This window comes from Borostomias antarcticus, assembly GCF_949987555.1.
Source record: "Borostomias antarcticus genome assembly, chromosome: 6".
In the NCBI taxonomy this organism is placed as follows: domain Eukaryota; kingdom Metazoa; phylum Chordata; class Actinopteri; order Stomiiformes; family Stomiidae; genus Borostomias; species Borostomias antarcticus.
This window is the reverse complement of record NC_140239.1, coordinates 32335621-32348642: the sequence shown is the minus strand read 5'-3', so window position 1 is coordinate 32348642 and position 13022 is coordinate 32335621. Positions and strand designations below refer to the sequence as shown.

Below are 13022 nucleotides of genomic sequence, written 5' to 3'. Positions count from 1 at the left end.
AAGATGAGGACATTCTGGAACAGGAAGAGCATGTTCGTCATTGAACTCAGGGGCAAGTTAGACACAGTGGAGATAGGCCTAGTATATAGATAGACCTAGCATATAGATAGGTCTAGTATATAGATAGGCCTAGTATATAGATAGGCCTAGTATATAGATAGGCCTAGTATATAGATAGGCCTAGTATATAGATAGGCCTAGTATATAGATAGACCTAGTATATAGATAGGCCTAGTATATATATGGGTCTAGTATATAGATAGGCCTAGTATATAGATAGGCCTAGTATATAGATAGGTCTAGTATATAGATAGGCCTAGTATATAGATAGGCCTAGTATATAGATAGACCTAGTATATAGATAGACCTAGCATATAGATAGACCTAGCATATAGATAGGTCTAGTATATAGATAGGTCTAGTATATAGATAGACCTAGTATATAGATAGGTCTAGTATATAGATAGGCCTAGTATATAGATAGACCTAGTATATAGATAGGCCTAGTATATAGATAGGTCTAGTATATAGATAGGCCTAGTATATAGATAGGCCTAGTATATAGATAGGCCTAGTATATAGATAGGCCTAGTATATAGATAGACCTAGTATATAGATAGGCCTAGTATATAGATAGGTCTAGTATATAGATAGGCCTAGTATATAGATAGACCTAGTATATAGATAGGCCTAGTATATAGATAGGTCTAGTATATAGATAGGCCTAGTATATAGATAGGCCTAGTATATAGATAGGCCTAGTATATAGATAGACCTAGTATATAGATAGGCCTAGTATATAGATAGGCCTAGTATATAGATAGGCCTAGTATATAGATAGGTCTAGTATATAGATAGGCCTAGTATATAGATAGGCCTAGTATATAGATAGATAGGCCTAGTATATAGATAGGCCTAGTATATAGATAGGCCTAGTATATAGATATGTCTAGTATATAGATAGGCCTAGTATATAGATAGGCCTAGTATATAGATAGGCCTAGTATATAGATAGACCTAGTATATAGATAGGCCTAGTATATAGATAGACCTAGTATATAGATAGGCCTAGTATATAGATAGGTCTAGTATATAGATAGGCCTAGTATATAGATAGACCTAGTATATAGATAGGCCTAGTATATAGATAGACCTAGTATATAGATAGGCCTAGTATATAGATAGGTCTAGTATATAGATAGGCCTAGTATATAGATAGGCCTAGTATATAGATAGGCCTAGTATATAGATAGGTCTAGTATATAGATAGGCCTAGTATATAGATAGGCCTAGTATATAGATAGGCCTAGTATATAGATAGACCTAGTATATAGATAGGCCTAGTATATAGATAGGCCTAGTATATAGATAGGCCTAGTATATAGATAGATAGGCCTAGTATATAGATAGGCCTAGTATATAGATAGGCCTAGTATATAGATAGGCCTAGTATATAGATAGGTCTAGTATATAGATAGGCCTAGTATATAGATAGGCCTAGTATAGGCTATAGATAGGCCTAGTATAGGCTATAGATAGGCCTAGTATATAGATAGGCCTAGTATATAGATAGGCCTAGTATATAGATAGGTCTAGTATATAGATAGGTCTAGTATATAGATAGGCCTAGTATAGGCTATAGATAGGCCTAGTATAGGCTATAGATAGGCCTAGTATATAGATAGGCCTAGTATATAGATAGGTCTAGTATATAGATAGGTCTAGTATATAGATAGGCCTAGTATATAGATAGGCCTAGTATATAGATAGGCCTAGTATATAGATAGGTCTAGTATATAGATAGGCCTAGTATATAGATAGGCCTAGTATATAGATAGGCCTAGTATATAGATAGGCCTAGTATATAGATAGGCCTAGTATATAGATAGGTCTAGTATATAGATAGGCCTAGTATATAGATAGGCCTAGTATATAGATAGGCCTAGTATATAGATAGGTCTAGTATATAGATAGGCCTAGTATATAGATAGGTCTAGTATATAGATAGACCTAGTATATAGATAGGCCTAGTATATAGATAGGTCTAGTATATAGATAGGTCTAGTATATAGATAGGTCTAGTATATAGATAGGCCTAGTATATAACCTAAGCCTGCCACTCACACCTAGAGTAGCCTATAAAGTTGCTCTAGCCTTAACTACATTAATCAGTCAACCCGGCAGTCCAATGGAAGATATAGGCTAGTCTACAGTCTGGAACGGACGCATCATAGTGTCCCTCATGTGCATGCTAGAGACACCATGTCACAAAGCAGAAAGGAGAGCATCATTTTTGTATTTTGTAACCTTGGGTTGGGAATAGTTGATGGCATAGATGCAGACAAGGTCACACCCCTCCCAAACCAGACCGATGTGGCTGCGGGCGCAGTCTCGCGCCTACCTGGGGACTCCTCCACGCGCACGCGCGCTATCGTTTCATTCCTCTCCCGTCTCGGAGCGCGCACGTGTGCCAGTGGCCTTTGTCCATCAGTGCTCTTACACATTCCTCTTACACATTCCTCTTACAGATTCCTCTTACACATTCCTCTTACACATTCCTCTTACAGATTCCTCTTACAGATTCCTCTTACACATTCCTCTTACAGATTCCTCTTACACATTCCTCTTACACATTCCTCTTACACATTCCTCTTACAGATTCCTCTTACACATTCCTCTTACACATTCCTCTTACACATTCCTCTTACACATTCCTCTTACAGATTCCTCTTACAGATTCCTCTTACACATTCCTCTTACACATTCCTCTTACAGATTCCTCTTACAGATTCCTCTTACACATTCCTCTTACACATTCCTCTTACACATTCCTCTTATAGATTCCTCTTACAGATTCCTCTTACACATTCCTCTTACACATTCCTCTTACACATTCCTCTTACAGATTCCTCTTACAGATTCCTCTTATAGATTCCTCTTACACATTCCTCTTACACATTCCTCTTACACATTCCTCTTACAGATTCCTCTTACACATTCCTCTTACACATTCCTCTTACAGATTCCTCTTACAGATTCCTCTTTTCAGCCGCAGATTGATGCTCCATCAACATTTCACTCGCACGGCGATGTCTTTCCCATTCCCTTCTTAAAATATCGCTAGAGGCTTTTAGAAGCACCTGCATGCACGCCAGAGAAGCGCGTTTCTTTCTTCCGCCGGAGCAGAGACACTGAGGACTGAAAAACACATTTCTCTCTGGATCCCCGTAGCCATGCAACCGCTGCTCGCATCCGCGATGCCGTGGGGGTGCAGACGCTTTGAGGCTGGGGCGTTTTAATCATGTAGCCTAGGGTTCGCTCCTGCACTGTTTTTGGATGATGTTTGGTCGGACTGTTCGTGAGTTTATGTTGCACAGAGATTTGGAAATCGGTATCGAGGTGATCCCTGCGTGTCAACATGTCCCCAGCATCGGCTGCGCCCGCCAGTGAGAGCAGCTCCGCCACCACCGCCCCCGAGGAAGAGGCTCCGAGCCCCCGCTCCGCCACCACCGCCCCCGAGGAAGAGGCTCCGAGCCCCCGCGACGAGGTGAGCTGCTCCCCGCTCCGGTTAAGCTTGTCCGAAAACAGCAGATGGGAATTGTGCACATGGTAAATTAGTTGGTATTCAGGTCATGATCACATCCGAATTAACAGAATCTCACCTCATCTGATTTCAGAAATTGCTGCTCAATTAGGCTACCCACTAATATTAACTACCCACTACTACCCACTAATATTAACTACCCACTAATATTAACGCATTACACGCTGCGTGCATCTGCATATTTGCATGAATCTGGTGCCTTACTGTGTGTGTTATGTCACATATTGAGTATAAAATAATAATTGAGATGTATAGGTTTGAATGTGTAGGCTATGCTGTTTGTCTGTGGGCGCGCGTGCACGTGAATGTGCGCTTGTTTATAAGCCCAGAAACCCAGGAAGCTCTCCCTCTCTGGCGGGCAGAAGCCCAGGAAGCTCTCCCTCTCTGGCGGGCAGAAACCCAGGAAGCTCTCCCTCTCTGGCGGGCAGAAGCCCAGGAAGCTCTCCCTCTCTGGGGGGCAGAAACCCAGGAAGCTCTCCCTCTCTGGCGGGCAGAAACCCAGGAAGCTCTCCCTCTCTGGCGGGCAGAAGCCCAGGAAGCTCTCCCTCTCTGGCGGGCAGAAACCCAGGAAGCTCTCCCTCTCTGGCGGGCAGAAACCCAGGAAGCTCTCCCTCTCTGGCGGGCAGAAACCCAGGAAGCTCTCCCTCTCTGGGGCATCACTATGATGGACATGCTGCCTGAGACACTAGAACAAGAAGATGCTGTACTGACGGCCATGCTGCTGCCAAGCTGATGGATATGTAGTGAGCCGTGGTTAGAAGTCACTTACCGGTCATTTATGGAGCAAAGGACCAATTTGTATACATGGCATGAGTTGAAAAACTGCAAATATTGCTTTTTAGGATGAGTCATTGTCCCCTGCTGTAATTTTGTAAACTTATACTTATATCTGCTAAACTGCATAAATATTCAGCTGGTGCAGCCAGGCCACTTAAGCACGTGTATGAAACTTAGTTATAGGATGAGGATGCAGGTCATATTTCCCACCAACACTTCTCAAATCAAAACACTTACAGTACTACATGTAGTTTCAACCACTGTCTTCTTATAGTTCACAGACTGATCCTCAAACCTGGCCCTTGGTAGAAACATAGACCTGCTTTAGGCCCAATTTAAACTCTACATCTCACAACATGAAATACGAATAAAGGCATTTACTGGGAGAGGGTGCGATACCTCTTGCTTCAGCTGTTCTATCACACCGGGTTTTTATGTAACACAGAAGCAATCTTATCAAGAGAAACCGGAGTCTTCTTGAAAAGAGCTCATTTAAATCCTCAAGAACAGATCCATCATTCTGGTCTGGCTCTTCCTCGTCAGCAGAATGATTCATGACAGAAACCCCCAAACAGCCCAAACAGCCCAAACCCCCAAACCCCCAAACAGCCCAAACAGCCCAAACAGCCCAAACAGCCCAAACAGCCCAAACAGCCCAAACCCCCAAACTGCCCAAACAGCCCAAACAGCCCAAACCCCCAAACAGCCCAAACAGCCCAACATCCAAACAGCCCAAAACCCCAAACAGCCCAAACAGCCCAAACAGCCCAAACAGCCCAAACCCCCAAACAGCCCAAACAGCCCAAGCAGCCCAACATCCCTCCCTGCTGCGTCTCTCACAGCTCCCCTCTCTGGGTCATCAACACGGTGGGAATGAGAGGAGTAGACCAGTCTGAACACCTGAGAGGAGGAGGAGACCAGTCTGAACACCTGAGGAGGAGGAGTGGACCAGTCTGAACACCTGAGGAGGAGGAGTGGACCAGTCTGAACACCTGAGGAGGAGGAGGAGTAGACCAGTCTGAACACCTGAGAGGAGGAGTAGACCAGTCTGAACACCTGAGAGGAGGAGTAGACCAGTCTGAACACCTGAGAGGAGGAGGAGACCAGTCTGAACACCTGAGGAGGAGGAGTAGACCAGTCTGAACACCTGAGAGGAGGAGTAGACCAGTCTGAACACCTGAGGAGGAGGAGTAGACCAGTCTGAACACCTGAGGAGTAGACCAGTCTGAACACCTGAGAAGGAGGAGTAGACCAGTCTGAACACCTGAGAAGGAGGAGTAGACCAGTCTGAACACCTGAGGAGTAGACCAGTCTGAACACCTGAGGAGGAGGAGTAGACCAGTCTGAATACCTGAGGAGGAGGAGTAGACCAGTCTGAACACCTGAGGAGTAGACCAGTCTGAACACCTGAGAGGAGGAGGAGGAGTAGACCAGTCTGAACACCTGAGAGGAGGAGGAGTAGACCAGTCTGAATACCTGAGAGGAGGAGGAGTAGACCAGTCTGAACACCTGAGAGGAGGAGTAGACCAGTCTGAATACCTGAGAGGAGGAGTAGACCAGTCTGAACACCTGAGAGGAGGAGGAGGAGTAGACCAGTCTGAACACCTGAGAGGAGGAGTAGACCAGTCTGAACACCTGAGAGGAGGAGGAGTAGACCAGTCTGAACACCTGAGAGGAGGAGGAGTAGACCAGTCTGAATACCTGAGAGGAGGAGGAGTAGACCAGTCTGAACACCTGAGAGAAGGAGGAGTAGACCAGTCTGAACACCTGAGAGGAGGAGGAGACCAGTCTGAACACCTGAGAGGAGGAGTAGACCAGTCTGAACACCTGAGAGGAGGAGTAGACCAGTCTGAACACCTGAGAGGAGGAGTAGACCAGTCTGAACACCTGAGAGGAGGAGGAGTAGACCAGTCTGAACACCTGAGAGGAGGAGTAGACCAGTCTGAACACCTGAGAGGAGGAGTAGACCAGTCTGAACACCTGAGAGGAGGAGGAGACCAGTCTGAACACCTGAGAGGAGGAGGAGTAGACCAGTCTGAACACCTGAGAGGAGGAGTAGACCAGTCTGAACACCTGAGAGGAGGAGGAGTAGACCAGTCTGAACACCTGAGAGGAGGAGGAGACCAGTCTGAACACCTGAGAGGAGGAGGAGTAGACCAGTCTGAACACCTGAGAGGAGGAGGAGTAGACCAGTCTGAATACCTGAGAGGAGGAGTAGACCAGTCTGAACACCTGAGAGGAGGAGGAGACCAGTCTGAACACCTGAGAGGAGGAGGAGTAGACCAGTCTGAACACCTGAGAGGAGGAGGAGACCAGTCTGAACACCTGAGAGGAGGAGGAGTAGACCAGTCTGAACACCTGAGAGGAGGAGTAGACCAGTCTGAACACCTGAGGAGGAGGAGTAGACCAGTCTGAACACCTGAGAGGAGGAGTAGACCAGTCTGAACACCTGAGGAGGAGGAGGAGTAGACCAGTCTGAATACCTGAGAGGAGGAGTAGACCAGTCTGAATACCTGAGAGGAGGAGGAGGAGGAGACCAGTCTGAATACCTGAGAGGAGGAGGAGGAGACCAGTCTGAATACCTGAGAGGAGGAGTAGACCAGTCTGAATACCTGAGAGGAGGAGGAGACCAGTCTGAACACCTGAGAGGAGGAGTAGACCAGTCTGAACACCTGAGAGGAGGAGGAGTAGACCAGTCTGAATACCTGAGAGGAGGAGGAGACCAGTCTGAACACCTGAGAGGAGGAGACCAGTCTGAACACCTGAGAGGAGGAGGAGTAGACCAGTCTGGCTGCTCCTGAGTCTCAGGGGGGGGGCGGGGGGGGTATTAATAGGGGGGGGGGGGGGGTATTAATAGTCTAAATACTCACGTGTGTTGAAACATGGGACCAATGCTGTTGCAGAAATGGAAAAGATTCAAAATAGGGTTGTAAAAGCAGTATGTCCAAATGGAATAACAACAGAGAAGAGACCTGATTGGTTGAGTTCTCTCTCTCTCTCCAGTCTGCAGACGGGTTCCTAGAGGAGCAGGTCTGTGAGGAGCAGGTCTGTGAGGAGCAGGTCTGTGAGGAGCAGGTCTGTGAGGAGGACGTCCTCCGGCCTCAGACGGGCCCAGAGTTCAACATCCTGATCAGACAGCCATGCACACTATTACTGTACTGTTCAACATTTGTATAGAGGAACTTAATAGCTATCTCAGACTGAGTGCACAATGCAGTGAACAATCCCATCCCAATTTAATTGTTGACACGCAAATCAGCCCCTGAAAGCAGTGGGCTGTTCAGCTGAGAGCTCGTTCTGTCCAGTCAGTCGTGACCTCACGGTGACCTCACGTGACCTCACGGTGACCTCACGGCTCACTGCTAGAGAGCACACTACTGGGACGGGAGAAAGAGGGCATTCAAGATACAAGTGACACGAGCTGAGAAGTGTGTTCAATTGATCTGCAGTGGTGGAGTGCACAGTATACACTGCTAGGGAGTGAACTAGTGGAAGAGTGTATAGTATACACTACCAGGGAGTGGTAGTGTTAGGGTCAGTGTTAATGCCCCAGCTGTGGGGCGTGGTGTTGGTAGGGGTGGGGAGGGTCAGTGTTAATGCCCCAGCGGTGGGGCGTGGTGTTGGTAGGGGTGGGGAGGGTCAGTGTTAATGCCCCAGCGGGGGGGCGTGGGGAGGGTCAGTGTTAATGAACAGGTCCAGACATGTACCACAACGGTCTGTATCGACAAAAACTAACCATCAAAATAGTGGAGATGTGAGGTCATAATTATAATCAATAGCCTACATGGACAACAACATAGTTTATATGACCCTTCAGGAGGCTGACAAGCTAACAGCACCGGCCGTCTGAGGTCCATGAAAGCGTTATCTGATTGCATGTCAGGGCCTCCTCAGCTTCGCTGATCACTGTCTTGTTGTTCTAATCAGTTCATCACCTGCCTGCCAGAAGGACCATCATCTTTCCCTCCTTCAGTCCTCTGGGTCAGATGTCGGTCACACTGCGCTCTACACAATCAGATTGATGTCTGATATACAAATGTATAAATGAATGGAGGCAGAATCCATCCATGTAGGGGGCTGGAGCTGAGTATTCTGCCCAGCGTGTGAGGCTGCGCTCGGATCAGACCAGCTGCTGATGCAGACGTTGGTGCTCGCAGTGTCGGGGGTGGAAAAGATGAGATCAGATGCATTCTGGGGGATGGTTTGTCATCAGTCGGACAATGTCTCTACAATTCTGTGACTTCATATTGAAGTTATCGGTTCCAAAGGAAAAGAGAAACCTGTTATGGAAAGGATCATCACGAGAGTCAAGACATGTAATGGGAACAGGTAAAGACCTGAGCAAGCATCTCCACTCAGGCTTAAGTATGTCAAAGCACTCAGAACACTGAAGGGTTCCTTTAATATTTCATGTTGTTAAGAGTCACAGCTTTCCTGCTCACTCCTTCAAGGACCCTGCTTCTAGATGAGTAAGGGAGGAGTACTAACAGCATTACAAACACTCCAATATTTCATCTTCTGTTAAATCAAACCATACTCAACCACAGCAATAAATAGGCTAAAGCCCAAAAAACAAGGCAAAGCCCCCCAAAAAGTTTTCCTTCGGAATAACGAATTGTTCGAAAAATTGACTGTCCAGCATGGAGCGGTCAGCAGGACCGCGTTTACATGTTTTCATTCTCATCAGAGTCTCTAACCCTAACCCTCTCTCCCTGTTCTCTGCAGCAGCGGCCGGTGAAACAGTCCCTGAGCAAGTCCCTGTGCCGCGAGAGCCACTGGAAGTGCCTGCTGCTGTCCCTGCTCATGTACAGCTGCGTGGGCGCCATGGCCTGGTGCCACGTGACCCAGGTGACCCGCCTCTCCTTCGACAGCGCCTACAAGGGGAAGTCCATGATGTACCACGACAGCCCCTGCTCCAACGGCTACATCTACATCCCGCTGGCCTTCCTGCTCATGCTCTACGTGGTCTACCTGGTGGAGAGCTGGCACTGCCACTCCCGCAACCAGCTGCAGTACAAGGTGGACACGGAGAGCGTGTCGGAGCGCGTCCAGCGCATGCAGCTGGCCACGCCCTGCATCTGGTGGAAGGCCATCAGCTACCACTACGTCAGGAGGACGCGGCAGGTCACGCGCTACCGCAACGGCGACGCCTACACCACCACTCAGGTCTACCACGAGCGCGTCAACACCCACGTGGCCGAGGCGGAGTTCGACTACGGCAACTGTGGCGTTAAGGACATCTCCAAGCATCTGCGGGGTCTGGACGGCTTCCCCATCACCAGGCTGAGGTTCACCAAGTGCTTCAGCTTCGCCAACGTGGAGTCGGAGAACTCCTACCTGACCCAGCGGGCACGCTTCTTCACCGAGAACGAGGGTCTGGACGACTACATGGAGGCGCGCGAGGGGATGCACCTGAAGAATGTGGACTTTAAGGAGTACATGATTGCCTTCTCTGACCCCGACCACCTGCCCTGGTACGTGTCAAACTACGTGTTCTGGGTGGCGGCCGCCCTCACCCTCTCCTGGCCCCTGCGGGTTCTGACGGAGTACCGGTCGGCCTGCGCCCATTACCACGTGGAGAAGCTGTTCGGCTTTGACTACGTCCCCGTCACCCCCTCCGAGGAGCGGCCTTTCTGCCGCCACATCCCCCGGGTCAACACCATCGACAGCACCGAGCTGGAGTGGCACATCCGCTCCAACCAGCAGCTGGTGCCCAGCTACTCGGAGGCGGTTCTGATGGACCTGGCCCAGCTGGCGGGGAACACCAACCACAGCTACTCGCTGTGCGGCGGCTACCGGCAGAACTGCGAGCGCTGCCACCGCGCCATCAGCAGCTCGTCCATCTTCTCACGCAGCGCCCTGAGCATCTGCGCCGGGGTCAGTCCACGCCTGCCCTTCAGCGCCAGCCGCTTCTCGCTGGGCCGGCTCTACGGATCCCAGCGCAGCTGCCTGTGGAGGAGCAGCGGCAGCCTGAACCAGCGCTCCTGCCCCACCGAGAGCACGCGCTGCCTGTCTGGCCAGCCGGCCGGTCAGGAGGAGCCCCCGGCCTACCAGGACGCGCTGTTCTTCCCCGTGCTCATCGTCCACCGCAACGAGGGCTGCCTCAACCACGACCACCGCGCGCTGCACAGGAACGGGTCCTGCGTGGAGACGTCTCTCTGACCCGGACCGGACCTACACGTCTCTCTGACCCGGACCGAGGGAGACGTCTCTCTGACCCAGACCGAGGGAGACGTCTCTCTGACCCGCCCGGGGAGACGTCTCTCTGACCTGGACCAGGGAGACGTCTCTCTGACCTGGACCGGACCTACACGTCTCTCTGACCCGGACCGGGGAGACCGGACCGGGGAGACGTCTCTCTGACCTGTACCGGGGAGACGTCTCTCTGACCTGGACCGGGGAGACGTCTCTCTGAACCGGACCGGGGAGACGTCTCTCTGACCTGGACCGGGGAGACCTCTCTCTGAACCGGACCGGGGAGACGTCTCTCTGACCTGTACCGGGGGAGACGTCTCTCTGACCCGGACCGGGGGAGACGTCTCTCTGACCCGGACCGGGGAGACGTCTCTCTGAACCGGACCGGGGAGACGTCTCTCTGACCCGGACCGGGGAGACGTCTCTCTGACCCGGACCGGGGAGACGTCTCTCTGAACCGGACCGGGGAGACGTCTCTCTGACCCGGACCGGGGAGACGTCTCTCTGACCTGGACCGGGGGAGACGTCTCTCTGACCTGGACCGGACCTACACGTCTCTCTGACCCGGACCGGGGAGACGTCTCTCTGACCCGGGGCGCCTGGACCGGTCCTGCATGAGGAATGTAATGTCTCTTTCTCCCGGAGAACACTGGAGAACACTGATTGGATGAGGAACCTTCCACTCATGAGTTGAGCAATATGGATCTAGTTTTTTCATTCAATGACAGAACCTACTCACAAATCTGATGCCACTGATCAACCAGGCATGTTCAACACTTCTCACCGAAGGCAAAAAAACAAACACTACTGGTTAAAGTGTGCAACAAACACACTGCTGGTTAAAGTGTGCAACAAACACACTACTGGTTAAAGTGTGCAACAAACACACTACTGGGTTAAAGTGTGCAACAAACACACTGCTGGGTTAAAGTGTGCAACAAACACACTGCTGGTTAAAGTGTGCAACAAACACACTACTGGTTAAAGTGTGCAACAAACACACTGCTGGTTAAAGTGTGCAACAAACACACTACTGGTTAAAGTGTGCAACAAACACACTACTGGATAAAGTGTACAACAAACATACTTCTGGTTAAAGTGTGCAACAAATATACTACTGGCTTTGGGCTATGTTATTCACCACCCCTACATGCTGGACCAATCACAACGCTCCGTTCACATGAGTTTGAGTTTAGTTAATCGAAGTGTCATGTGACTGTGCTGCATTGTCTATCAAAAGAAGAAGTGAAAACGCAAAGTACAAAGATGTGTTTGAGAGGTGGTTGAGTTTGGTTCTGCATTTGGTTGATCTGGAAAATTCCATGGGGACGTGTTTTTGAGTAGAGCATATACATGATGGACTGTTCCTATTTGTTTATTATTACCATTTCGATCATGCGATCTTCATCAGGCAACATGTTTTTGGTGCTGGATTAAATCGCCCATTTTGTGAGAAATGAACACGGGGAGTCTTGTGACTGTGACCCCTCAGCTGGACCGTTGGACCGAAAATTATTCATTATATCATTATTTAACCCGGTCTGAGAAGGATGGAGATGTTTCTATGTATTACAAATCATTGCGAGAAAGACATTTTTAAAGAAAATGATGGGAACCTTTTGCTGTCAGTGTACAACTGACAACTGTGTTTGTGGATTGCGTTGCTGGAAGGTGAACTGATCTATAATTAGTTGTCCCTCTGTTCCCTCTGACTCATGGCTCTACATGAGAGAAGGTTCAATCCAAACGGACACGTTATTGGAGCTACATGATTTCTATTGATCGGTTTAATGCCAACAACTTCAGATACCTCTATTACTGCTATTCATGTTTTAAGTCTAGTGATAATGTAGTGATGTGAGACACAGCTGGTTCTAGACGATGACAGAATGCTATAACACTCATACTTCCTGGCCCTCTAAATATAGCAACACAGAGCAATGAATAATTTAGCACAGGAGGGCTTAAGTACTTCAAACTGAATCCATGAGAGCAGTCTTTAATCACATCTTCCTGTCTGTTATGTTTTCTTCATGTCACTCAAAACTGTAAAATATTCACATGGATGAACATCAGCAGTATGTTATTAACTCTCCAGGCTGGGAGTCCTTAATAACCTCAGCCTGCATGTTTGAACTCACAGTCCTAAGCAGGGGCTTGAGATCACTGTTTAACACAATACTTTAACTTCAGCTCTACCTCTTTATTTCATGATTTAAGAGCCTGTCGCGCCATCTTTAAAACTTCAGTTTGAACCTCATCTCAACGCTGCCCATCACCCAATCAGAAACCCCAGGTTAACCCTGCAGCTCTCGTGGTAGTAATATTCAGCACCACACTGGAGCTTGATTCCTAGATTTAAACTGCTTGATGGGCGAGCGAGCCCTGGGCTGAGGATCAGACCTCAAATCTCTCTAAGATGTGTTTTCCCATTTCTGAAGCAGCT

At 48.7% G+C, this 13022-nt stretch overlaps 1 protein-coding gene across 1 annotated transcript; it reads left to right on the top strand.

The window, feature by feature from the left end:
* Positions 1 to 3418: 3418 nt before the first annotated feature.
* Positions 3419 to 10543, top strand: tmem151ba (transmembrane protein 151Ba; the record flags this gene model as incomplete). Its single annotated transcript, XM_084440171.1, has 2 exons — positions 3419 to 3547; positions 9107 to 10543. The coding sequence occupies 2 exons, from the start codon at positions 3419 to 3421 to the stop codon at positions 10541 to 10543; spliced, it is 1566 nt and encodes a 521-aa protein (XP_084296297.1).
* Positions 10544 to 13022: the final 2479 nt, after the last annotated feature.